The sequence below is a fragment of the Nyctereutes procyonoides genome, unplaced genomic scaffold (genome assembly GCF_905146905.1).
Source record: "Nyctereutes procyonoides isolate TBG_1078 unplaced genomic scaffold, NYPRO_anot_genome, whole genome shotgun sequence".
Lineage (NCBI taxonomy): Eukaryota > Metazoa > Chordata > Mammalia > Carnivora > Canidae > Nyctereutes > Nyctereutes procyonoides.
The window spans coordinates 10,992,934-11,020,401 of record NW_026575040.1 but is presented as its reverse complement, the minus strand read 5'-3'; the positions used below and the strand labels follow the sequence as shown (position 1 = coordinate 11,020,401).

The window sequence follows — 27,468 nt, the reverse complement described above, 5'->3', positions numbered from 1 at the left end:
GGCAGGCCGCCTGGTGGCAGGGAGAGCGTAATCCTGAGGACCAGGCTGGTCTCAAATGGCCTCACCACTCTCCTGTGTGCTGACTTTAGCTGAGCCCCACACAGCCAGGAAAGAAAAGGTAAAGTGGCTGGTGCTGCATAGGGAGGAAATAAAAATGACAGCATTCAAACTGACAGGAATTGATTACTTCACGTTTTAAGTTTTGTTCTAGACCACTGTTTCCCAAAATGTGGCCTACAACACTAGTTCTAAAGTGTGTCATCAAGAGTTTTCATTCGAACACATAAGGGGGAAAAATATCAAATTGACACAAACTCTTCCAGAAAGAAATACTTCCTGACTCATTTTGATTTCACCACCTTGATACCAAATCTGACAAAATTAAATGCCAATCTCTTATGAACATAGCTGCAAAAATCTCACCAAAAATAATTATGGATAGAAAAATACAATACTGCTAGGTTGAGGGTTGAGGTTGAGTTTATTTCATGAGAGACTGGCTTAACATTCCGAAATCAATCAGTAGGAATAAAGATAAATGTCAGTAGAATAAAAATGAAAAATTATATGATCTATTTTGTAGATGCAGAAAAAGCACTTCAGAAAATCAATACCCATTCATGATTTTATGAAAAAACAAGCCCATTTAGCAGCTTAGGAAGAGAAAGGAATTCCCTTAACTTAAACAAGAATATCACTAAAATATCTAAAGCAAACATCCCACTTAATAGTGAAATACTGAAAGATATCTCTAAGATTGGAACTGAGACAAGGATATCCCTATCAGCTCTTCTGTTCAACATTGCACAGGAGATACTAGCCTATGCAAAAAGAGAGGGAAAAATATAAAAGAATAAGGATTGGAAAGAAATAAAACTATCATTACTTGTAGATGACATAATTATACGTAGAAAATCCAAAAGAATCTATGAATAAAACTCTCAGTAAGTGGATTTAACAAGGTCATTGGCTACAAGGTCAATATATGAGAATCAACTATATTTCTATATACAAACAACAAGCTATGTAAATGTCTTTTAAAAATGTCGTTAGAGGGGATCCCTGGGTGGCGCAGCGGTTTAGCGCCTGCCTTTGGCTCAGGGCTGATCCTGGAGACCAGGGATCGAATCCCACGTCAGGCTCCCGGTGCATGGAGCCTGCTTCTCCCTCTGCCTGTGTCTCTGCCTCTCTCTCTCTCTCTCTCTCTCTATCATAAATAAATAAATTAAAAAAAAACAAAAAAACAAACATACAAACAACGAAAAACACAAACCAGAGTGGGAGAAAATATTTGCAGCATATATATCTGACAAAGGATCCATACCCAATATATACAAAGAACTACAAAGCAATAAGAAAAAGACCTAGTACAAAAACAGGCAAGAGACGTTAACAGGCACTTCATGAAAAAGGATATCCAAATAAACCTCAAAGTTGTTTAACCTCATTAGCCACCGGGAAAATGCAAAACAAAACAATGAGATTCCAACAGACACACACAAATGGTTAAAATTTTAAAAAGCCTGACGATATCATGTTGATGAGGATGTGGAACATTTGGAACGCTCCTGCACTGTTGGTGAGAGTCAATTAGTATTAGTCAACAGCATCTACTACTAAAGCTGAAATCTAAGAATTAAAAATTAATTCACACATAGCTTCTGAGCCTTTTGGCTAAGATCTAAGTATGTATCTGTTAGTTTAATAATAGCCACAACAACCAGGGATTTCATTTGTTAATGTATTTTAAACCAGATTAAATAAAGATTCTGACCACAGTCTAGCATTCTGCAAACAATCAGGGTTTATCAGGGAGCCTGCATTCGGGAGCATCTCTGGGTTAATACAACGTCATCCCTACTGGGATGTTGCAAAGCCCCGAGGGGTCACTGGGGTCATCCCCATGCCCACAGGATAACATCATGAGAAGAGGCAGAGTAAGTAATCTGAGAGCAGAGAGGTCAAATGAGGCCAGATGGCAAATCCTTTAATTCCCTCATCTCCACTGTCTGCCCACTCTTGTCTGGGTCTTACTGTATGTAAGACTCAAAAGGCTTCTCCACCCCATGCCAAGAGACAGCTTCCCAGCATACTGGGAGTTACTCTTTATGCTACAGGATCAGACAAGTCCTAGTGTGATCAGTAAGTTATCTGTCCCATCAGCCTGTTCCAAAAAGGGGCCTCTGAGGCATAGGAAGTTGCAGGGGACATAGGAAAGTTCATAAGTTTTGGCATTTTCAGATTTCTCATTCACATTTTCAGCTATCATTAGAATTCTCAGCTATGGGGAAGGGCCGCAGTTTGAGACTCACATGTGAACTGCTTGTCAGCTGAGCAGGTACAGGGACATCGTCCTCCTCCCTCACCTCTGACCTAGCATCCATAACCTAATAGATACTCTTTACTCAGCTCTACACTTGTTTCTGGAGTAATTTAAGAGTGAGGATTCTGGAAACACCTCTCTTTAGAATAACAAGAGCTACAGTGCAAGACATGATCTAATTCGAACATACTCTAAAATGACAATTACCTCTGCTATACAGAAAATGAGAAGTACAGATCATCAAGTGCTGAAATTCTTCAAAGGAAAGAAAGTATTCTAGTCCTTAGGGGGGTTGGGGAAGCTTCAGGAAGGATGGGACCCTCACCTGGACCCTGAGGGTAAGGGAACAAATGGCCTGTGAGCAGGAAAAAGGCAGAGTGTGTAACTCCAGGTTGAGCCAGGGAGCAGAGACAGGGCAGAGTGAGGGAGAGAGAAGCGGCATGACCCAAGTAGATTATGCTGGGAAGTAGCCTGCAGTAAGACAAGGGGTAGACTGGGGTGGAGTTGGGGAGAGCCCTGAATACTGAATGCCAACTCCACTCAGTAGGCAGTTAAGAAAGCTCTGAAGGAGTCTGAAGGCTTGGGCTGAGGGTATCGGAGTGGGGATACTGGCAAAGCCAGTCTGTGCCTGCTTCCACAGGCTGCATTATCCAGGACTTCTTGGTGGGTCTATGGCGGTTTGGCTGCATCAGAGCCTAGGTGAGAGGCAGGGCAAGAGGCAAGGTTGTGGTAACTGGTCTACGTGGAGCCCAGGCACTGACATTAGTATTATTTTTTAAAAAGCTTCACTAGTCTCTAAATGACTTCATCCTTGTCCACAGCATCAATAATCTATGTGCCAATGACTCACACATTGAATTCTCCAGTTCTTCTCTGAGATTAAACTCATAAACACAACTGCCTACAAGGCATCTCCTTCGAGATGTCTCAAGAGTGTCTCAGAGTCTACATATCCCAAGTGAACTACTGATTTTCCCCTCCCCAAAACTGTTCCTCCTCCCCCTGGATTCCTTGTTTCAAGGAATGTCTAAGGTATACAAAACTGAGGACTCCTGCCTGACACTTTCTTCTTCACCATCACCCATCTCAAATCCCTGCCTCGTTTTCTCTCTTAAATCTCTGGAATACAGTCATTTCAAGCTCCCTTCACTGCTAACACGGGAGTCCAAGCCCCCATTATCTCTCACTTGGACGGCTGGTGTCCACATATCCTCTGATACCCCAATATTACAATTCTGTTTCACACATTGCAACAAAAGTGATCATTTCAAAACAGGAAACCAAGGCAGTGCCCCTGCTTAAAAGCCTCCAATGATTCCCAGCTGCTCTCAGAATAAAAATCAAACTCCTCACTAGGGCTTCCAAAGCCTTGCCCTGTCTGGCCCCTATTCTCTCCTCTCCTGTCTTAACTCTAGCCATGCTAGTCTTCAATTACCTTGGTCTCTTGACCCAACACAGGGCCTTTGTATATGCTATCCCAAATTCTAGCTACCTTCTTTTTCCTTGTCTCTTCTGCACTAGTTAATAGCTGTTCATTCTTCACAGCTCAGCTGAAACATCATTTCCTCAAAAAAGCTTTTCCTGATCCACCCCAAACTTGGATAGATCTACCCAGCAAGTTGGCTTTTAAGACATTTTTTTTCATTGTGACTCATAGTATGAAATACATTTGACTTTGTAACCTAGCATAGACATTTGTAAACTGAGTAACAATTCTTACCCTTACTATATGATATATAGTTATTTTCTATTTCATCTAAATGCATTGTAGAACTCAATTTGAGTGGTTGAGCATCTGCCTTTGGCTCAGGGCATGATCCCAGGATCCAGGATCAAGTCCTGTGTTGGGCTCCTTGCGGGGAGACTGCTTCTCCCTCTGCCTATGTCTCTGCCTCTCTTTCTGTGTCTCTCATGAATAAATAAATCATATCTTAAAAAAAAAACAACCCTCAATTTGAAAAAAAAAAGAGGGGGGCCTATACCTTTCCTTCAAAGCATTCAGCACATTTTTTTTACGATTGTTGGATTAACTGGATATTAATCTATCCCCTTCAAAACCTATATTACGGAGTATTTGGTATTTTGCTCACCATTATAGCCCTTGTAGTTAATCTGAGTTAATCTTAATTAATCTGAGCCTTAACAAGCATTTAATAAATATTTGAACAATGGAAAATATAAATCATGACTAACCACTTTTTCTTTGTAGCACATATCACAATTATAACTGACTAGTTATCTGTATAATAAGCTTCTCTACTCTAGATTCTAACTCCAGGAGGGCAGGAGCCCTGTGTTTTTGTGTTTTTTTAGGTCTCTAGCATTTAATATCATTCCCAGCAAATGATAAAACAATTCCCAAGAACACAGTTCAAGTCCTGGTATCCATATTCTGGCAAGCATGAGTTAATAAAGTTGAGAGATGCCTACTGCTCTGCACAGTTATACACTCTAGCACCAACTACCTCAGAGACTTTGATTCTTATTTCAGAGACTATGAGAAACTCAAATTGATTCCAAAAGGCAAATGGAACCGAGACTAGACACAGGTTCTTCATAAATAGCCAGACATGCTAATTCAGGAACTACTGTATGGGCACACTCAAAAGTTAATAGTCAAGAATGCCTGGCTGGCTCAGTCAGAAGAGCACGTGACTCTTGTTGATCTTGGGGTCATGAGTTTGAGCCCCACATTGGTGTAGGGATTACTCAAATAAATAATAAACTTAAATTAAAAAGTTAGTTATACAAGCATAGTTATTGGTTGTAAACAAAGAAAGAAAAACAAAAATTTAGTTGGAAATGCCTCATGTAATCTCTAGTCTCTATATCACTGCTAATAATTCATAGCACTCATATTCCTTCTATATATTTGTATTATTATTTGAATGGAACAAGACATACTTTGTACTTACCTTGTGATTCCCAGGATAGCTTCCCTGTGGACAAAACATGTAGAAGTGAATTGCTACAACAGATGGTATAATCCCAGCAAAGCTTCTTGATACACCCTTGCACAAGTCACATGATCACAGGAACATGAATGGGCTTAGAGTGATTAAGTTTGTTGGCTTGTAGCAAATTCTTTGACGTCATCAACTCAGCCACTTGTGCTGAACACTTAGTACTTAACATATAACTAATCTCTTTATTTCATTTTCTAATCTTCCATGAATATCTTAAATGCTTTTTGTTAGAATATTTTACAAATCCAAGGTCTCTTCTACTGGGAAATAAGACAATATTCTTGCATACAGGACATGATGAATCAACACATTTCTAGTTAATCTTTGTATGAGTTTATTTCTCTATTTCCAATCTATGTTTAACATGAAAAAAACATAGGTATAAAAAAGACATGATTGAGAAAAGGTCTGTTGGCTCAACAGAACCATAGTTCCTAATTCTAACTGAAAGGCATAAAAACCAACTAACAAGAACTGACCACCCATGTCATGCAGAATGTGGCAGATAAATATGTTTACCACTGACCAGGAACCAGGGGTCACTGGAGAAATGACTGCTTCCAGGGTTGGGATAGGAAACGTGCATGACAAACTTGGAATGGAATACTGGAATTGAGTGGGAATTCAGGAACTTAAAGAGGCTCCCACCGGCCAGAGAAGAGGCGATTGATGGAGAAAATATTAACAATCAGTTGGAAGACAAATATGTTTAGATATGAGTTCATAATGATACCTAAAATTCATTGGTCACCTTTGGAGAAAGCTAGGGGACCAGCTCATTACTTTGAAAACTAGCAAATAAAGGAAATACATATTTGCCTTTCCTTTACAAACTGTACCCTAGGGTAACCAAATGGTTGATGAGAATCCTGACTCCGAGACGGATTCATTGTGTGACTTTGAGCGAGTCATTAACTTCTCTGAATATCAATTTTCTTATCCATAAAACAGAAGGAGGTGCATAAAATAAGAATAAAAACTCTAAAAATAAAATAAAGATAACACAGCAGTGCTACCTGCCTCGGATATTTCTCTTTTTACAAATATTCCAGCTAATAACTAAAGAAAGAATGGCAGAATGAAACTATCAGTTTTGTGGGATGCCTGGGCGGCACAGTGGTTGAGCATCTGCCTTCGGCTCAGGGAGTGATCCTGGAACCCCGGATCAAGCCCCACATAGGGCTCCCCACAGGGAGCCTGCCTCTCTCTTGGTTTCTCATGAATAAATAAATTAAATCTTTAAAAAAAGGAAACTATCACTTTTGCAACCCCAAATGAATGAATTTAGACCTTGATTATCAATGGCTGTTAAGATCACAAAAAGAGACAACTAGACATTAGTCCTGAATGGAGTACACACCAGGTCTATGAAATACTCGTCAGATAATTCAAATCTGTATGTGGTCAAGAAATGGGTGTGCTCTTGGTCAGAATTGTCCAGTAGAAATGTGATCTGTATATATAATTGTACATCTCAATTCAAACTCTCAATCTCAAGTGCCCCATAGCCATACATGTCTACCCTACTGGACAGTACAGCTCTAACCACTAGATTATAGGAAATATGAAAACAGAGGAATGAGGAACACACTATCACGAGGATGCAATTAGTAAAATCCAGACTGGAAACTCTTCAGGAAAAAAATGACCCAATTTCTTCAAGTAATAAACTGCAAGGGAGAGACAGAGTACAAGAGTACACAGAAGTGAGAATGGCCTACAGATTATCAGAAAGTTAAGAGACATTATCAATCAGTAACAATGTATGGATTGCATCTAGATCTTAATTTGAACAAAGTGGAAAACATTTATGAAATAAAGAAATCTTGATATTAAGGAGTCATTCATTTCTTCCAGGGCAATAATGGCACTATTGTTTTTTTTTTATTGTTAAGTTTTTAAAGTATCTTTTAGAGCTACATACTAAACACTTATGATGTCTTGGATTTGTTTCAAAATAATCCAGAGTGGTGGGGATACAGATGAAACAAGATTGGACATGAATTGACAATTATTTGAAGCCAGGGTACCACCAGGGTACATGGAAAAAATTATGACTATTTACTTTGGGATGTTTGAAATTTTCCACAATAAATTAAAGAGACTGTGGTTAAAGATTACAATGACACCATCCATATTCTCAGAAGTATAATTCATTAAAGACATTAGGGTGGCTCAGTGGTTGAGTATCTGCCTTTGGCTCAGGTTATGATCCTGGGGTCCTGAGATGGAGTCCCCCAGTGGGTTCCCCACAGGGAGACTGCTCTTCCCTCTGCCTATGTCTCTGCCTTTCTGTGTTTCTCACGAATAAATAAAGTCTTAAAAAACAAACAAACAAAAAGACATTAGGTCTTTCTTTCTAAACCCATAAATCACCAGTGGCTGTTGCCGCCACCCATCACACAAGGCAATAAACTAGGAAAAACAAAACAAAACCAAACAAGAATAATGTCTACTTTACTAAACTTTGCAGAAGCTGATTGAAGAAAGAGGGAATGGTGTTTTCAAACTGAGGTTAAATGCCTTTCCCTTGGGTTCTGCTGAGTTTTCTTGAATCCCTGCTTCACTCATGCTCCCACCAATGCAGATATGTTAGTGACACGCTGCCTGGACACTAAACACATCACACAATGCATCTTTTATTTCTACTCTTCCTGCCATCTCATCAGAGAGCAAATGGTAGAGATTTATAACAAAAGGACACCCAGGCCTATGGGGTTATGTGAGGCTAATCACATTAGATTTTAAGGTTTATGAGCTTAGATACACTTTGGAGTGCTAGTCCTCATATCCTCTCTGTTAAATTCATATATTATGCATTTGAGGGTTAACAGTGCAGATTAAACAGAAAAAGAACAAAGGTGTTAGCATCTTGCTGCCCAGAGCTTCCTGCCACATGAATCATCCCCAAAGCTGGTGTCCTTCCCTGCTTATCTAGAGTTGGATTCCAGAAGAGTGTGGTGCTTGAGGTTCACTCACCTCCCTATACAGCAAATGTCAATTTGACAAATTTGTATTTTTGAAGTGAAAATGTGTTTCATCAATGTGAAAGTGTGTGTAGTGATTTGGTAAGCAACAAATTTGGGGGCAAAGGCTCAAGCTAAAAAATAAAAATGATATTTATTTAGCTTTTTGGAAATATAAATAATACAATAGGTGACAAAAAGCAAAACAAAACAAAACAAACTCCTGACATGTTATATGATCAATCATTTCCAGGCACAACAGCATTTATTAATATAAAAAAATAAATTCAATTTCATTTTTATCTGCTTTCCTCCCAGTTTTAACTACATGGTGTTTTGGGGAGCTTAAGTTCCTAAGAAAATTCCACAGCTATCCCGGCACCTACCAATGTGACTGAGTGAGGTTAAGGTCCCACTCCCATAGGGAAACAGATTTCTATCATTGGGGATTCTGAACAACTGGGCCTCTAGGAACGTAAAAAACAGGTGTTTTTGTTATGATCCTTCTAACATGGGAAGATATAGTCGTTATCCATTAAAACACGATCCAATATGGGTACAGCTTTCTCAAGTTAACCGCAGGACTACCAGATAGGCCATGAGCTTTTCTGGCAGCTCAGCCTGCAGCTTTTTAAGCGGCACCAAAAGTGGGATTCACAAAACCAAAGATAAGGCATCTCTGACCTTTCCTCCTAGAAGTCAGAGGGTTCTCTAGGTAGTAAGGGTATGGACGTTTTGCATCAAGCCTGCCTTCACACTCAGTACTGGGGGAAGGGCTGCTAAGTCTACCCAGTGCATACTTGTGTTGAGTGTATGGAGTGTACTTACCCATCACCACCAAGGCAGTTAAGAGTAAATTAACAAGTCACTTTGCTCCAAGCCTCTTCAAAACAGAGGCAAATTTGGTGAACCACGGCCACTGCCTGTGGTAATAACCCCAGTTCACCTAGGTCCTTTCCTGAAGAACCATATTAATCTCCTGATTCAAGAGGCACCTCTGGCCAGGACAGACCATGCAAGGAAAACGTAACTTCTGGGTAGGGCAATGCCACATGGAGTTTAGAGGTTGTGGTTCAGTCTACAGCACAAGAAGATGGTGGCATCACTAGTATTTAGAGCTGGAAAGAGGCTTGGCCGGACCACACTCCTGGAGCATCTTTACTAATGCAGCTTAATGGCCGTTGCCCAGATGTCGTTGCTGGGGAGCGGGGGAAGGACCCATCCTTGGGGAACGGAGTTGCCTTTAGGATGGTCAGATGGCACCAGGTACTGATCCCAATCATGCCTTAATAAGAACAATGTAGAACAACTGTTTATTTCTGTTCTATTCCAAGCAAGATGTTCAGCAACTAAATATTCTATTTCAGGACTTAGCTTTTAAAAGACTGTATGTACTAGTACACTAAAGAACTTGACTTCTAAGCAGTATGCAAAAGACCATAGTTCTTAAATGTACATATAAAGGACAAAAACTGTAAAGAACTCTTATGGAAAACCAAATAATGAATATACAGTTGATCCTCATTATTTGCAGGTTCCATATTTGCAAATTTGCCTATTCACAAAAATTCATTTGTGACCCCCACAATCAGTACTTGTGGCACTTTCATGTCACTTGCCGACACGCACAGGGCGGTGAAAAGTCTGAGTCCCTGACAGGTACATTCCCAACTGAGGTTAACTGAATAAGATGACACTGTCTTCTTGTCTTCAGCCTCATACTATAAACAAGTGTCCTTTCTGCAGTCTATTTAGTGCCACGTTTTTCACATATTTGTGCTTTTATATTTAAATGGCCCCCAGGTATACTGTTGTAGTGCTGGCTAGCATGAGAAGGCTGGAGTATGCCTTACAGAGAATACATGTATGTGAGAGAAGCTATGTTGATGCAGGCATTACAATGCTGTTCGCTAGGAGTTCAATGTTAATGAATCAATATATATTAAATAAGATGTTTTTAAAAAGAAATCCACATAAAACAATGTTATGTATTGATCGGTTAATGAAAATGGTATGGGCCCAGGCTCACAGGAACCCAACCCTGTATTTCCTTGAGGGCTAGCAGTCCAATATTCTCTAATTCAGTACCTGCAGCTTTATAGAACATAGTTATCACGAATAATGAGAATCGACTGTACTTATATTTAAAAGCTAAAACTTGCATATTAGCCAGAAATATACTTTTCCCAGAACACAAACTTGGTATACTACAAGCATCCTTACAGTTTTGGAAGGAACCTGAGAGATCACTTAGGTCAGTGATTTTCAAATTAAGCTTTAAAGACCCCTAGGCCTCAAGCAAATGTTCTGGGCAATCTAGAAAACAACAAAGTGCTTCCAGTTAATAAGAGATTTGAACTGCTCACGGAACCCATTCATTCAAACTATTTTCACAAATGGATTTCTCAGAAGACTGCCTTTGGGAAGAGCCCTACTGCTGAAGTTTAAAGGCCACATTATAGTCCACCATTTGCATTTTATAGGTGAGGAAAGTGAGACCCAGAGAGCTGAAAACTTGACCCAGCTCATTAGTAACTGCATACTGAGATGAGACTCCTCGTTCCTAGCTCTCCTGGCTTTCACCTGTGAGAACTGACAAGCTGGTATGGGACTTAAACAGTCTCCACAGGCAAGTGGCAGGAAGGGTTTCCTGCCTTTGGTTTATTTAGCAGCAGAAGACAATTAGGAAAAGGAAGTCAGTGCTTTAAGCCAACACAACAGCTATATCATGAGACAATACTTGTTGGGCAAATCACAACCTGAGTTTCAGTTTCTTCACCTGTTAAAACAGAGACATCTATTTCTCAAGGACTGAGGGCTAAAGGTATGTGTGGCATCCTGAGAACTTAGAAACTTTAAATAAACTCATAAGAAATTTAAAAAAAAAAGATAAAGCAATAGACCTCAACAACACAAGCACCTCGAATGCTTCCTGCTACCTAAGGGGAAGATGACACAGAGATTCCCACTCTGACCTTATTTGGATGAGTGCTGGCAGGGAGTGCTCAGCTTGGAGGTAATACTGTCGGAAGGGTTGCAAGAGGTGAGCGAGTGGGAACTCATCTGAAAAAGAAAAGGCATGTTACCACATCATCATGCTTCATATCTAGAGTATATTTCTCAATGCAAGCTGACTGAGCCTCTGACTATGACAGTATAACAATGTGATCAAATATTTCCTCTTTACCCGTGATTTCCAGTATACAGTTTAGAATTTCAAGTCTTGAAAGTGCCATTTGCTGCCTACCACCTCTTAGTTTAGGTTGAGACCATCCATGAGGAAAAAGAGCTGCCAATCGAGTAGTTTCCTTTTCTCCTCTGGTTTACAGAGGAACTTACCTGGATCCCCAAATAACTTGGACTCAATTTCACGCTTCTGAAGTAAAATTTTCTCTTTTTCTTTCCTCTGTTTCTTTTCTAATTCTCTTTTCCTCTCTTCCTCTTGTTCTCCTTCCAACATAACTCTGAGGGCTCTCTCTTCAGCTTCATATAATTCAGAGCGTTTTTTAATGAGTTTCCTTAGTCGCTGAAGATGATGTTCAAAAGTCTCATCTGCTGAAGCTGGAGGACAGACGCCTAGGCAGAGATCCAAAGGCATATTTATTATTTTATTTTATTTTATTTTATTTTTCCAAAGGCATTTTAGATGCAACTTTTTATCTCAAAATCTGTGTTCTAATGAGCAGATTCAAAGTACTACTTCATTATAAATTTGCTTCGAATTTGTACATTCTAACCAATCATCAAGGCTCAGTTTTTTTTTTTTAAAGATTTTATTTATTTATTCATAGACAGAGAGAGAGAGAGAGGCAGAGACACAGGCAGAGGGAGAGGGAGAAGCAGGCTCCATGCAGGGAGCCTGATGTGGGACTCAATCCCAGGTCTCCAAGATCACACCCCAGGCTGCAGGCGGCGCCAAACCGCTGTGCCACCGGGGCTGCCCTCAAGGCTCAATTTGATCTTGAGTCTCCAATTAATCTGACCCCACCCTAACTTCCCTCCTCTCTCTCTCTCTCTCTCTCTCTCTCTCTCTCTCTCTCTCTCTCGATCATACCACTTAATTTTATTTCTAATGGCTTTGGTTGGGCTGTAAGCTCACTAAAGAGAGGAATTATCTATATTTCTTCACTGTGATATCCCCACAGCACAGGCTCTCAGAACCAACTAATAAACAATTCTCCTACTGATGGAATCTGAAGTTCTGGGAAAACACACTTGGATAATGAAGAAGAAATATACATAACTAATCACACTGCCCTCACAGTCTGCTGCTTGGTATAAGGTGACCAAGTATTTCAGTTTGCTCAGTTTTACCATTGAAAACCCAGCATCCTGGGAAGCCTGGGATGGTTAGCCAGCTAATAGGATAGGCAACATAACTAGTTCCACAAATGGGAAAATTTGATTACAGACTAGTTAGTAGGTGATATCAAAGAATTATTACTAATTTTGTTAGTGATGATGGCATCATAGTTGACTATGGGTATTTTATTTAGGTGTTCTATTTTTGTGCACGAGTGAAATGTTACTCTTAGGCATGTTACTTTTTTCCTTCTATAGATTACTTCTGTAAGATAAATTCTCAAGAGAAGAAATGTTTAGGGGCGCTTCCAGGATTAACTAAATGTGATAGTAAACTGCTTCCTAAAAGAGCTGATCAAGGCCTTTGGAGGTTTGATTCTTTTCTCCTTCAACCATTGCCACTAAGTGGTTGTGGAACCGACTTTCTTATCCTCACCTCCAAAGCTAACATTTCTCTAGGTCATTTTCTCATGACTGCTTTGCTTGAACAGGTTTACAATCACTCATTCCCAACTATGGAAACCCTATGATTCAAATCCCTCTTCTACTAAGTTGCCAGCTATTTTCCAAAAAAACCACAAAATTCTTAAGCACTGAGCTCAAGCTGTCACTACATTGTTTTGTAACAATTCCATGATTGCTTCATTTCTTTACCTAAACCAGGAATTGGCCAACTTCTGTAAAGAGCCAGAGTACTAAATCTACCAGTATGGTGAAACACAAACACTCCATCAGCTCCAAAGTGCCCACAGACCCGATGAGGAATGGTAGCCTATCTCAGGCTGCTGGACCTGTACCATGAATCCATACCTCCCTCAAACTTTCATCTATCACTTCTGATCACCATGACACATTCCCTCGGGAACAGCAATCCTCATCCAGTCTTTCTCTTGAGCCCACATACTGTTACATGGTTTGGTTCCCTCCACCTCTACCATTCACTCCTCCAGTTCCTGCAACTCCTACATAACTAATGCCTTCTCCTTTTCCCTTCAGCCAGCCACCTTTAAGCTCTGTCCAGTCTTTTTTTTTTTTTTTAAGATTCCATCTATTTATTCATGAGCGACAGAGAGAGAGAGAGAGAGAGAGAGAGAGAGAGGCAGACACACAGGCAGAGGGAGAAGCAGGCTCCATGCAGGGAGCCCAACATGGGACTCGATCCCGGGTCTCCAGGATCATGCCCTGGACTGCAGGCGGCGCCAAACCGCTGCGCCACGGGGGCTGCCCCCTGTCCAGTCTTTGTACCTGGGCATGATAAGAAAAACCCCGGTACCTCTAAAGTCTTAAGCACAATTCTCTTCTCTGACTAGGACTTTCTAGTCTCCCAGTGCACTTATCTCTTCCCTAGAAATGGCTGGCTTCACCAGAACCTACAACTGAATGTTTCCAATCTATCCCCTCTTTTACTCATCCTCACCAAAACTTGGGGTCACTCATAAAGCAAAAAACCCTAACAGCCCTGTGTTCTGCACTCATCTGCCAGTTGCAGAGCACTCCTGGAAGAAATCATTTGATTATGTGATGTAGTGTCAGTATAGAACTACATCAGCTGAGCCCAGAGCACCTCTCCCTACAACCATACTCCCACAGATCTCTAGTTGGCTCATACTCATTCTTCACAGCAGTTATTTCAAGCCTTTACTGCTGTCCTAAAGCCTTCCTTCTCTACTGGCTCTGAGCAAACAATCTAACCCATCTCAGAGAAAACAGGCTAGTAGCCAGGAAATCTCTTAACTTTCAAACCCCTGATTTTGCTCATCTGCTACCCATCCTTGTCTCCTTCATTTTCATTCCAGTGGAAGATGGATCCTTCTACACTTAAGTTAATCCCTCCACCTACAATCAGTCTCTCTACCTCCTGCAGGACCTTGAGCCATCAACTATCCTTCCTGCTTCTCTATGATACTCTCCCTATACTCATTCCTTTGCTTGGCAATGAAATATGTTTAAATTTTTCCCATGACCTTAAGATTACTACTTTGTCCTTCCGCATTGCCAGATACTGATCAGTTCTCTCCTTTCTTCACAGGCAAACTTCTCATAAATTGAACTCACTGTTTGGTTTTCTTATCTCCTATTCCCTCTTTATTGTAGTCTAGTCTGGCTTCTACTCATACCATTCTGCTGTGAATTGCACCTAGCATAGCTCACTGATGATCTATTGGGTACTAATTCCCACAGATATTTCTCAATTTTTAGGTACTATCATTATTCCTAATAACACCTAAATAAAATACCCATAGTCTTACAGATGAGGAAACTAAGGCAAAGAGGCATTTAGGTAACCTCCCCAAGCAAGATTACACAATCTCTCTGAGCATTTGGGACTTTCCAGAAGGAGGTAGGGGACCTACTTTCTCCTTCTATCTCTCTTACCTCTCTTGTGGCCGCCCCTTTTTGCATCTGGATTTTGACATTCCCTAGGATTTTGTCATTTTGGCCTTCAACTCGCACTATACAACCTCCTTAAAGTCATGTCTATTTGTGGCTACATGCCAATGACCTCTTATCCAGGAGGTACCACAGGCACCTCAAACTCAACACAACCCAAACTGAACTCGTCAACCCCAAGTCTGTTCCCCAAGTTATTTACTTACACATTCCCCCTCTCCTTTATTTGTATTTCTTAAGTTCATTTACTTTTCTCCAAGTCACCATCTGACCCTTAGTTCACACTCCTATATTATCCATGCCCAGACTACTGAATAGCCTTCTCAGTGTCTCTTCTTTTCTCCCTCCCTCCTAGAGCTCCCTCCTTTCTCTCCTGGACCAGCACTGATTATTGCTGCCATTTCACTTTTTGCTTAAAATCTTTCAATGGTTCCGCACAGTTTTAAGTATAGGTAAGAAGTCTAGTCTGGCCCCTAAGGCACTGCAATGTGGCCCTGCTTACATATCTGGCCTCATTCTCTCAGCCCTTAGCTGAAGGTGTACACACCTTGAGAGAAAAGTTTTAAGTATATGATGCAACTAGCTGCTAGTTACCAAGTCATTTTATATTCAAGTCCATTAACTCCAAAGAGGCTGCTTATTTTTATAGATCACAATTCCTCCAAAATTTCCTTCTTTTGGACCAAAATAAAGAAGACAAATAGTGAGAAATTATGCTACGAAATTCACTTGGCAAAAGTTTACTGAATATTCTCCTTACAGAGGACATGGAGTAGAAGAATATTAAATAACAGCCCTCAGGTTTTCATTCCCCAAGGAAGAGATAAGGGTAGACATAGTAGATGCAAACTCCCCTTTGACTCATAAATGCACTATGGGGTCATATTCTTCTGAGGCCTCAATTTGAACTAGCTATTCTGAAGCCTGGCATGCAGAAGCTAATCACTTAGCTAGTGAGTGAGCTGGGTTGAATACACAATGGTCATATCCCAATGGAACTTTATTAAGGGTCTGATTCACAGGTTTCATTTATATTTTAAACCACACAGGGGAAGTCATTTGCTATCACAGTACTTGCTAATTTGTGTAGTCTCAAATATCCCTGGTTGGTATCAATGACTTATAGTCTATTAAATAAGGCAGCTTGTAGTCCAAACTGGTGCAAGTAAGAAGGAGGTCACCTCAATCCAGATCAGGGAAGGATGGAGGATGTTGCATCTGTATTTAGTTTTAAAGGATAGTGAGAGCTTAAAACGGAAAAGATGGAACTGAGGGCCCTCCACACAAGAAGACTCGCAAGAGCAAAGATCAAGACAGGCAAATGTTGAAAGCACAACTAGGGAGCTTCTCCAAAACTAGTGCTCCCCCTAGAGGCAAGAGGAGAGGACTCAGGTTTTCTGATCCCAAAGTACAGAAGTGGACACCCATGCAGTTTGCAAGGCACTCCCTGCCCTGTCCAACCACACACCTTTTTAAATATCAATGTTTCAGGTTTGAAACATATCCGAAGGGCATGCCAAGTTTTCAACATCTTCTGAAGCACCTAGTAAAGAAAGGATAGCTTTTGCCTTTGTACATGGGCAAAAGTGATGAGCCACGCCAACCTCACTCACAAAAGCGTGGCCAGAACACTTGCTGTGGGAATGATGAGTCAAGGGAAAGGCAGTACAGTGGGTTCCCACACCTGCCTCTCTTTTCAACCTTGTCAAAAAGGAGTAAACAAAGTCAGGCTTCTGCTTCAAAAGTTCTGAGGTGGGGCTGACAAGCTGTTATTCTACTGGGTGAAAATTAAATATAATCAAACTTTTTTTTTTTGAGGGAGGGTGGACACTAGGGTAAAGCAAGGGAAGGAAGAGGCAATAGAGGAATAAGTACAAGTAGAAATGCAAAGCCATGGTTACCTTTCCTTGCTGCTGCCTCTTTCCTGAGTTTCCTCAATTTCTCCAAGGCCCGAAGAATGTCCACCATTCTTTTGGTATCTGCTTGCTTTTTCCTCACTTCAGATAAGACACCATCAGCTGCAGCTTTCAGTTCCTGTTCCTGGAAAAGACCGAGTCCATGAGACAGACCTAGTATTAGGAACACTTTTTTTTTTTTAAGATTTTATTTATTTATTTATTCATGAGAGAGAGAGAGAGACGCAGAGACGCAGAGGAAGAAGCAGGCTCCATGCAGGGAGCCTGACGTGGGACTCTATCCCGGGTCTCTAGGATCATGTCCTGGGCTGAAGGCAGCGCTAAACTGCTGAGCCACCGAGGCTGCCCTAGGAACAGTCTTAAAGCAGAGAACAGCTGCCCAGCAGTGAGATTTCAGAAGATCAGACTGTCCTGGGGTTGAGTTTCTACTGGATCTCCATTCCAAGTTCCTGGGCTGTACACAACTCCTCTTCCACACTGGTCCAGCCAGGGAGTATCTTCTCTGAAGTTTCCACATGGATGCTGATCTTTGTTTCTTCCTTGGAGTTTCTTCAAGCATAGTCCAATGAACATCTGCATCTAACTTTAAGTTGGGGCTCTCTTATTAAAAATGTAGACTCCTAGACCCAAAGATTGAGACGAGGAGAGAATACAAGAAATGGGGTTGGAAGGGCCCAGAACTCTACAAAATTTGTCAGTGACAACAACACACATAGCTCGGACTCCAGTGTTGTTAGGTGCCTAGATCTTTTGCCATGACAGCCTTTCAAACACTAAGATCCTATCCTGAACGTTCTCTTAAGTCGGTTCACATGTAGACAAAATGACTCTGGTTCCTTAAACCACCACTCACAGGATCTGGTCTCCAATCCCCTTACTGTGGGTGGTAAGGAAGATCCTTTTACCTAAAGCTCTCTTTCCATCTATCCAATAAGTGCCTATAATCCCACCATTAAGACCACACCATACTCCTTCCCTCTTCTGCCCAGAACTACACCTGTCGCTTTCACTTGGTTTTGACATTTCCTTCAAGACAGTTCAGATGTCATTATATCATCCACAAAGCCTTCCCTTACACCAACCCGCAATGGACTGGATATTCCTCCTCTGGGTTCCTACAGCACTTGAAACTCTAACACATAACCATGCTGTATAGACATGGTCCCCATGAGGCTCTAAGCCCCTCAAGGAAACCATTATATCCTATTCATCCCTATCACCAGCATTAGGTCTGGCAAATAATGGGTCCTTATTAAATGAACTGATGCAAACTCCCTTAGATCATGGTGTTGCCTCCAACTATTCTCCTTTAAAGCACGATATTCCTTGCCATCACATTTCAAATGGGGACAGGAATTATATCACCTTCTAGGGCTGGGGCACCTGGGTGGCTCAGTCAGTTAAGTGACTGACTGTTGGTTTCTGCTCTGGTCATGATCTCAATGTTGTGAGATCAAGCCCCACGTGTGGCACCATGCTGGGGATGGAGCCTGCTTGAGATTCTCTCCCTCTGCCCTTCCCCTTGTTTGGGCTTGTGCTCTCTCTTTCCCACAAAAATAAATACTTTTTTTTTTTTTTTCTTTTAAGATTCTAGGGGGATGGCCTGGGTGGCTCAGCGGTTGGGCATCTGCCTTTGCCTTAGGGTGTGATCCGGAATCCTAGGATTGAGTCCCACATTGGGCTCCCTGCATGGAGCCTGCTTCTCCATCTGCCTGTGTCTCTGCCTCTCTCATGAATAAAATAATAAAATAAAAAAAGATTCTAGGGCAATAACAGACACAAGGAGGAAGAGGAGGGAGGAAACACAAGCTGGTTGTGAAGGGGGGGGGAACCCAGAGGCCCTCAGGAGTAATGAGAATGCCTTAAACAACTGCCTGACCAATTTCCATTTTCACCCTGGCCCCTACTTAAGAGGTTAAGATCAACAGGCTTCGGAATCAGCCAACATGGGCTCAAATCAGGAGTAAAACTACTACAAATCACTTGTGTGATTGTAGTAACTTAGCTTCTCTGTGCCTCAATTTCCTAATCTGTAAAGTGGTGAGACTACGGTTTAGGGTTGTTACAAGGATTAAAGATCTGGTATATGCAAGGTCTTGAGCACAGCACCTAATATGCAGCAAGTGCCCCCCAAACACCACTGTTAACCTGGGGATCTGTGGTTTAAAATTTCCAAATGGGCTTCTGGGTGGCTCAGTTGGTTATGGTTCACCATAATCATGACCTTCACCTCAGGTCATGATTCCAGGGACAGGGATGGAGCCTCCCACCCGCTTTCTGCTCAGCAGAGAGCCTGCTTCTCTCTCTACCTCAGCCTGCCACTCTGCCTACTTGTGCTTTCTCTCTGTCGAATAAATACATTTTTCTTTAAGTAGTAACAATTAAAAAAATGAGTAAAATTCCTCAACAAAGGAATCCTGGGGAACTCCTCACTAAGGCCCTCATAAACCAACTAGCACAAGGCACTAAGTGCTCTATACTTTGTGTTAAAATCCGCCGAGGTTTAGCGCTGCCTTCAGCCCAGGGCCTGATCCTGGAGACCCAGGATCAAGTCCGCCGTCAGGCTCCCTGCATGGAGCCTGCTTCTCCCTCTGCCTGTGTCTCTGCCTCTCTCATGAATGAATGAATGAACAAATGAATGAATAAATCTTTTTAAATAAATAAATAAATTAAATTAAATTAAAATAAAATCAAATCTGCCAGGCCAACAGAAGAAACAAGGACCCAGATTCTTGTTTGCCTTAAATGTTAGTAAGCGGACAGGACGCTGCAGCAGGAGACAGGACGTCTGTCATTCTGCAACGCCACCGTGTAATCCTGTATCTTGTGTTTACAAGACTCGCGGTGCACTTAAGAGCATTTGTGTTTTGCACTATTTGTATCATTAACACGCAATCAATATGGAGATATGAGATAGGAAAGACTTTTTATTTTACGGACGAGGAAAAAGAGGCTTAACCCTGGGAAACGACAGCGCAAAACCTCACTACCCCTGGCCCCTGCGCATCTGCGCATCTGCTGCTCTTACCCGCTTCTTCTCCTCCACCTCCTGCACGCACTTGACCCTCCAGAGGTCAATCTCCTGCTCGCGCTCCGCGGCTCGCGCGGCCTCGGCCTCCCGCTCGGCATCGCGTTCCCGGGCCCTCTCGCGAAGCCGCAGCCGGCGGCGCCGGACCCTCTCCAGCCTCCGCCGCGCCTCGCCCACATAGGCGGCCTGGGTCAGCAGCTGGAGTCTCTCGGCCAGTTCGGCGCGCAGCGGCGCGGCCTGGGCGTGCAGCAGTACCCAGGCCGCGCCATCCGCCTCGGCCTCGCGCAGAGCCTGGCCCAGGTCGCGCAGCCGCCGCACCAGGCACAGAGCCCCGCGCAGCCGCGCGCGCACCTCGCCCAGGCTGGGCCCGGCGGGCGCGCGCGGAGGCACCGGGCAGCCCGCCCGCCGCGGGGTCCCGAACACCGCCTCTAGCCACTGCCGGTCGCGCAGGCGCTGCAAGGCCGCGTCCCCGAGCACGTCAGACGGCGGCGGCGCCTCAGGCCAGTGCGGGCTCCAGGGCGGCCCCGGGCCTGGCGGCGGCGGCCGCGGCCGCTCGCCAGCGTCGGTCCCCGGGAAGGGCCGGCACTGGGGCGGCGGCGGCGGCAGCGGCGGCGGCGGCACCGGGTAGAAGACGCCGCCGCCGCTGCCGCCGCCGCCGCCGCGAGAGGCTTCCCCGGGGCCCCGGGGCTGCAGAGCCAGCGGGGGCTGGAGGAAGGGGGCGGAGGCCCCCGGAAAGGGGCCGGGCCGCTGGGGAAGAGGCGGCGGGAAAGCCGGGGAGGGCAGCGGCGGTGGCGGGCAGCCGAAGGGAGCGGGAGGCGGCGGCTGCGGAGGCGGCGGGCCTGGGCGGCCCGGGGCGAAGAAGGGCGGCAGAGCCATATCCGCGACGGAGGGAGTCTGAGAAGTGACAGGAATTGGAGCGGTTCCCCTAGAAAGAGGGTCTTCCGGGGCGGAAGTGACGTAGTACTCGCGCGACGCCAAGGCGCGCCCGGCGCCTTCGTGGGCGTTGGTTCGGTTCCAGTTCCAAGCCCTCCTCTTCCTGAGCGTCCTGGCTGCGGCGCCAGCTGCTTTGCGAACGTTGTAAGGAACAGATAGGGTCTCCCTGGTGAAACTACGTGTCTGGGAAAGAAAACACATCAATCACGTAATCGAGCGAACAAATGGCGAGGTGCCGCGGCGAATGGAAGTACTACCAAAGAGGAAAACCCTGGGCAAGAGGAGCGTATGGGAGATTTTGACGTAGTCAAAGAAGTTAGGGGAGGCTGTCCCAAGGATTGAAGCCTTCCGAGGCCTGAAGGGTAAGTGGGGAGTTAACTAGAAGCGAGCGGAGCACAGTTCGGATGGGAACAGCATTTGCAAAAACTCTTTGATAGTAGGTCTAGTCCGGGAACTGAAAGATTACCAGTGCGGAGGTGATGGGACGTTGGGGTCCCGCCGCTAACAGCCAAGAAAGAATCCTCGAGACGTTTTCAGCGCATAAAAGGTGGATTCATTGAAGCCTGGGGACAGGACCTATGGGCAGAAAGAGCTGCACTGGAATTGGTTATATACTTCTATGTCACGGTGGGGGTAAAACAAAGGAAATTTCCAAAAGGATTTTCCTATGTGAAAGAAGACTTCCATGATCCTGAAGGTCTGGCTATGGTCAAGCTAAGGTTGCATTTTTGCCTCTAGCAAAGCGTTGACTTTAAGACAATTGGAGTTCCTGGAGGAATGCCCGACTCTGCTGGCTGTCTGAAGTATTTGTCACTGAGCTGCAAGGTGTAAGGAAATTTAATTTGATTACGTTTCATTTTGCCTTTTTTTCTACAGGTCAGACGGAGCACAGAAAGCCTGGAGGGAGACTGAGAGAGTATCTCCTAGCATTCCAGGAGCTCGTATCTTAAAAACAATGGGAAACCACGGAGGGTTTTAAGCTGGAGGGAAAGGAGAGGCCATGCCACATGATTAGATATTTAAAATTGAACTATTTTGAGATAATTGTAGATTCCTGTGCAGTTGTAAGAAATAGGGACGCCTGGGTGGCTCTGGTTGCGATCCTGGAGTCCTGGGATCGAGTCCCACGTCGGGCTCCCTGCATGGAGCCTGCTTCTCCCTCTGCCTCTGTCTCTCATGAATAAAGAAAGAAAAAAATAAATAAAACCTGGGGATCCCTGGGTGGCTCAGCGGTTTAGCGCCTGCCTTTGGCCCAGGGTGTAATCCTGGGGTCCCAGGATCGAGTCCCGCATTGGGCTCCCTGCATGGAGCCTGCTTCTCCCTCTGCCTCTCTCTCTCTGTGTCTCTCATGAATAAAGAAATAAAATATTTTTAAAAATCTATTAAAATATATATATTAATAAATAATAATACAGGGAGATTCTGTGTACTCTTCATCCAGTTTCTCCCAGTGGAAACAGCTTGCAAAAGTGTAGTACAATATTACAATCCAGACATTGACATTAATATAGTCAAGATACAGGATGTTTCCATTTCATTGCTTCCAGGTTACTTTATAGCCACACCCACTTCCTTTCCTTAAGCTCTGGCAACAGCTAACCTGTTCTCCTCTATATAACTTAGTCCTTTCAAGAATGTTATATAAATGCAATCTTACAGTACATAGCATTTTGGGATTCTGACCCCAGGATCATGCCCCTGGCCAAAGGCAGGCGCTAAACCGCTGAGCCACCCAGGGATCCCCAAAGTTCTTAATTTTAACAAAGCCCAGCTTATTGGTGTTTCCTTTATGAATCATGCTTTTGGAGTCAGATCAAGAACTCTTAGCTCTACATCCTAAGAATTTTCTCCTGTGCTTTTTCTAAAAATTTTGTAGGTTAACATTTAAGTCTGTGATCCATTTTGAGTTAATTTTTGTGTAAGGTGTGAAACTTAGTTTGAGGTTCTCCTCCCGCCGCATCCCCCCCCCCCTTTGGATGTCCAATTGCTGCAGCATCGCATGACTCGATTTTTACTTTTCAAAGCAATAATGGATGACTCCTTGGTTCAGAGTACAGCAGAAAGCAAGCTGAGGACAAAGCACAAGCTGACACCCCACAAACTGCCCTCCGCCCCACTCCCAGGTGGGATATGGGACATTCCTCAGGCACTCCTGACTGCCCTAAAACTAAGGGATTAAGAGAGATCACAGTCCTGCAAGCCTTGAGTCTCCATCAGTTTAAAATGTCTTTTTTTTTTTTTAGGTTTTATTTATTTGACAGAGTACAAGCAGAGGGAGGAGCAGGCAGGAGAGGGAGAAGCAAGCTCCCCACCGAGCAGGGAGCTCAATGCGTGGCTCAATCTCAGAACTTGGGATCATGACCTGAGCAGAAGGCAGACACTTAACCCACCGAGCCACAGAGGCATCCCTCAGTGAACAAATGTCTTAGTGATTTACAAAGAAAAAGCATCTTCTCAATAACCTAACTTTCAAAACCCCATAGACTCAATGTCCTGGAGCCCTAACATCACTTTCCCCTCCATAGGAAGTGGGAAACAAAGGTAGAAGGGAATGTAAATAAAATAAAATTTCCTTATAACGTTGACAAATACTTTAGGCAAGCAGAATATAACATCCCTCCAGGAAACTCCCGCTGTCTTAATGTTAATGCTTTGCTAGAGGGAAAAACCACCTTAACTCGACAATAGCCAGGCCTCCAGTATCCAGAGAGTCTTCTTTAGCATATCAAAGTTTTTGACACTTCCCTTTCTCCCAATCTGCCATTCCTCACAACCCCAGTGCTGCAGCTCTTTCTGCCCACAGGTCCTGTCCCCATGCTTTTAATAAAATCATCTTTTTGCACCCAGAATGTTTCAGGAATTCTTTCTTGGCCAGTGGGTCTGGAACTTACCAGCATTCCAAAACTACATCATATAACCATGAGAACTGATCAATGCCTGACCCCACTTCCCAAGGGACCTGTAATATTTCTTAAATTTTAAATAATATTCCATATTTTACTTGCATCACTTTTTAAAAAAAGATTTGAGACAGCGAGAGAGAGTGCACATGGTGGGGGGGGGGCAAGGGAGAGGGAGAAGCGGGCTCTCCACTGAGAAGGGAGCCCAAGTGCCAGGATGGATCGTAGGACCTGAGATCATGACTTGAGCTGAAGGCAGATGCTTAACCAACTAAGCCACCCAGGCGTCCATGCCTACTTTCAATTTGAAAACTTTTTGGTATTGCGGTGCCTGGCTAATACCAGGTATGGCTCAGCGGTTGAGCGTCTGCCTTCAGCTCAGGTCCTGATCCCAAGGTCTTGATTGAGTCCCCAGTCAGGCTCCGTGCAGGGGAGCCTGCTTCTCCCTCTGCCTAGGTCTCATGAATAAATCTTTGTTAAGTTAAAAAAAAAAAAAAAAGAAACTTATTGGTATTTTATTGCAATATTAAATTCATAAATTAATATAGTTAATAGACATCTTTATAATACTGAGTTTCCCCATTGAAGGACATGGAATACTTTTTTTTTTTCAGATATCCAAAAATACCTACCCATCTGCTCTTCCACTATCACTTTAGTTCAATCCATTATCTTCTTTCACTATCACTTTAGTTCAATCCATTATCTTCTTTCAAAAAAATTAAGAAGGCCTGAGGGTATCTGATTCAATCCTTGCTCCTCTGTAGTCTGTTTGCTTAAACTGTAACCTGAATAGTCTTTTAAAACTTAAGTCAGATTATGTCATTTCTCTGTGCAAAACTTTCCAATAGCTTCTCACCTGGCCCAGAATCAAACTCTGAACGGGAACCTGAAACAGGACGACCCACTTTTTTAGTTTACTGTGTGCGAGTAGATGTGAATTCCAAGTTTTGTTTATGATGAAAACTGATTTGAAAAACAGGAGGAAGGCAACCAGGTAAGAGACAGAGGGGCAAGTGCTGGAGGAGTGTCCACAATGAGGCCTCTAGTCATGTTTCCCTCCATTTTCCTCAGAGCCTTCCCTTCCCAACAATCTAAAATACACATCTAATGAACAACTCTCCTGATTAATACCCTTTTAACAATACCCTACTATTTTCTGCATCAAATTACAACTTAACATGGCATACAAGATATTCTATTGTTTATATTTGTCAAGATTTTGATTTAATTTTCATTATTTCTTTCTGGCAAATTCCTACTTGATCTTCCACATCCATCTGGGCCACCTACTTTTTGTGTCACCCCATCTGGTACCTATCTCACGTCCATTATTGTGATGCACAGATATTTGTGTTTGCTTCTCCTCATAGACTAGTAACCCTCTTGAAAAACTTGGTCTTATTTACCTAGTGTGGGGCCCATGCAGGACATTTAAGTGCAAATTTTCAATAAATATTTAACATAAACTTTAATAACAGAACTTTGTGGAATCTACAACTAGGAGAATTTATTAGAAGGATATGAAAGTGCCAAAGATTAACCAGTCACTAGAATAAAGCAGCTCGTGATATGTGTCCTTTTAAAAATGGTACTGCATATGGACATACTACCACACTGACTTTCATTTAGTACTTCTGTTTTATTCAAATGCCAAAACATAAGTTTCAAGATACAAATCGTAGTTATACTCAGTTTGTTTGATTTAAAAACATCAATTATGCTTTGTTAACAACTTCCAAAACCAAATGTAAGTTGTTGTGACTAAAATGTCTCCCAGTCCATTTCTGGAGGATTAACCTTAATATATTTAGTAGCTACTCCAATTTTCACTCTACAAAAAGGGAAATGATGATACTATAAAAGAAAGATAATGAACAGTTATAATATGAAAGACTTCCTGAGAATAACTTTAACCATTAATAAAGACTAAGAAGAATACCTGTTTCTGTTCCATTTTATAGCAACCAAGCTTAAAGACTCTGCAAAAGTGCATTTCTGGTCCTACCCAGCCATAAACACATATGTCACATCTCTTATCATAGAAAGCCCAATTTTTCACCAATAGGATTTAGAATTTGCTAACAGCTTAAAGTTATTTTCCTAAGAAAAAGGGGGTAACAGGAAAATTCAAGCGTCTATAAACCAAATAATGAACAAATACTTAAATGTAACAATTTCTTTTTTTTAATGTAACAATTTCAAATGAGTTTGAACTGAATGAATAGTATGGAAATTTATATCATCATTAAGCTTAAAAGGTACCCAAATATTTTGATATTTATAGAATCAAATGAAATAACTTTCATTATTAAACCCCTCCAAATTTCTCCCACTGTTTAGTTTTGTTATATAATGGAGTTAATAACGTATATTTTAGTGTGAACACATTCATTTCTGTTGATAGCAAAGCACAGATTTTCTTCAATGGGAATTAGACACATACCTAGCACCAAAAAAAAAACAAAACAAAACAGAATTAGCTGAGCACTTTAAGCTAAGTGGATAATATTAGAATAGTTTAGCACATGACTGTTACTATGATTGATGCTGCATGTTACTTTTAGAATTAGGTGGTCTTTTCCTGAAGATTGAAGTCAGACTTCAATTCCATCTGCACATTCATCATACTGAAATGGATTAAAGATGGAAAATAAATCAAGACAAGTCAGCAAGGGAATGGCCTTTTCTATAGTACCAATTGGGATGTTGGTATCATGCATTAGCAGATAAGACTAAGAACATAGCTAAATAAATCAGCAAAATATGGTTCTTCAGGGTACTTTTTCCATGAAATTTTTTAAATACTTGGAGACTACCTGTTCCAATTTTTAAGATGAATAAAATTCCAATATTTTCAGGTAACAGATATGGGTAGAAAAAGGTTAAACTAAAAAATGGCACCCCAATTTTTAATTTTAAAGAATTTATTTTCCCATTTGTAGAGTAACATTATTGTAAAATCCACAGTTATTGCAACACCTGCATTGCTTAAAGGAACTCCTAAGTATTTTGTTAAAGCATATTTTAAAAAAACTGAACCAAAATAATGTACATTTTATCTCTGAACACTGTATCATTAAAGTCCACGTAACGTCCTCTGTATAAATCAATGTGATGTTACATAATATACATGATCTGATTTTTATCCTAAAGGCTTCTGACCATGTATGCTATCCAAGATAGATGCAATGCTTTTAATGTCAGACTGTAGAGACAGTTATGATCCTAAACAAAAGAAGGAAAAGTTTTATATACAAGACAGAAGTCTCTGACAGTTTAGCTGTTTGCTGCATCTGCTTGGCGAGGCCATCCTTCTTCTTCAACTCCAGAGTCATACTCTTCTTCAGATGATTCTTTTGTTGGAGCCCTATAATAAACAGCAGTTGTTTTGTTTTGTTTTTTAATAAAAATTAAGGGTAAACATGATTTCTAGACTCAAAATGATAAATTAATCCACATAGCTAGAAAAAACACACAAACAAGGAAATATTGTGAGCGCTTTTAATAATCTAAATAATAGATTTAATAATCTAAATAATAGATTTAATAGATTTAATAATCTAAATAATAGATTTAATAATCTAAATAATAGATTTAATAATCTAAACTAAATTGCTTAGTGGTGAAATATGGGAAACACTGAGACCACATAACCAAGAGTTGTAATTTTCCCAACATATTCCCTAAGAGATTTATTACTGAAATAAATTGACAAGGCTTCAACTACAAAGTCTTAAAAA

At 42.1% G+C, this 27,468-nt stretch overlaps 2 protein-coding genes across 2 annotated transcripts in view; both read right to left on the bottom strand.

The window, feature by feature from the left end:
- Positions 1-8,390: 8,390 nt before the first annotated feature.
- Positions 8,391-20,824, bottom strand: PDCD7 (programmed cell death 7). The gene is made up of 5 exons (XM_055320200.1): positions 19,893-20,824; positions 16,850-16,988; positions 11,595-11,831; positions 11,231-11,318; positions 8,391-9,540 (listed from the first exon to the last, which is right to left on the bottom strand). The coding sequence occupies exons 1-5, from the start codon at positions 20,766-20,768 to the stop codon at positions 9,417-9,419; spliced, it is 1,464 nt and encodes a 487-aa protein (XP_055176175.1). The 5' UTR covers positions 20,769-20,824; the 3' UTR covers positions 8,391-9,416.
- Positions 20,825-25,347: 4,523 nt separating this feature from the next.
- The window catches only part of CLPX (caseinolytic mitochondrial matrix peptidase chaperone subunit X), a 46,886-nt gene continuing 44,765 nt past the window's right edge, over positions 25,348-27,468 (bottom strand). Inside the window, exon 14 of the mRNA XM_055319974.1 lies at positions 25,348-27,095. Coding sequence (XP_055175949.1) covers positions 27,005-27,095 — 91 coding nt within the window. The 3' untranslated portion in view covers positions 25,348-27,004. The remainder of the gene's footprint in view (positions 27,096-27,468) is intronic.

Excerpts from the sequence above, each read along its gene's own strand:
- PDCD7 (XM_055320200.1), bottom strand. The coding sequence starts at position 20,768 with ATGGCTCTGCCGCCCTTCTTCGCCCCGGGCCGCCCAGGCCCGCCGCCT. Across the intron at positions 16,989-19,892 it reads AGGTGGAGGAGAAGAAGCGG|GAACAGGAACTGAAAGCTGC; the intron begins GTAAGAGCAGCA and ends GGTCTTTTCCAG. Across the intron at positions 11,832-16,849 it reads AGAGGCAGCAGCAAGGAAAG|GCGTCTGTCCTCCAGCTTCA; the intron begins GTAACCATGGCT and ends ATCTCTGCCTAG.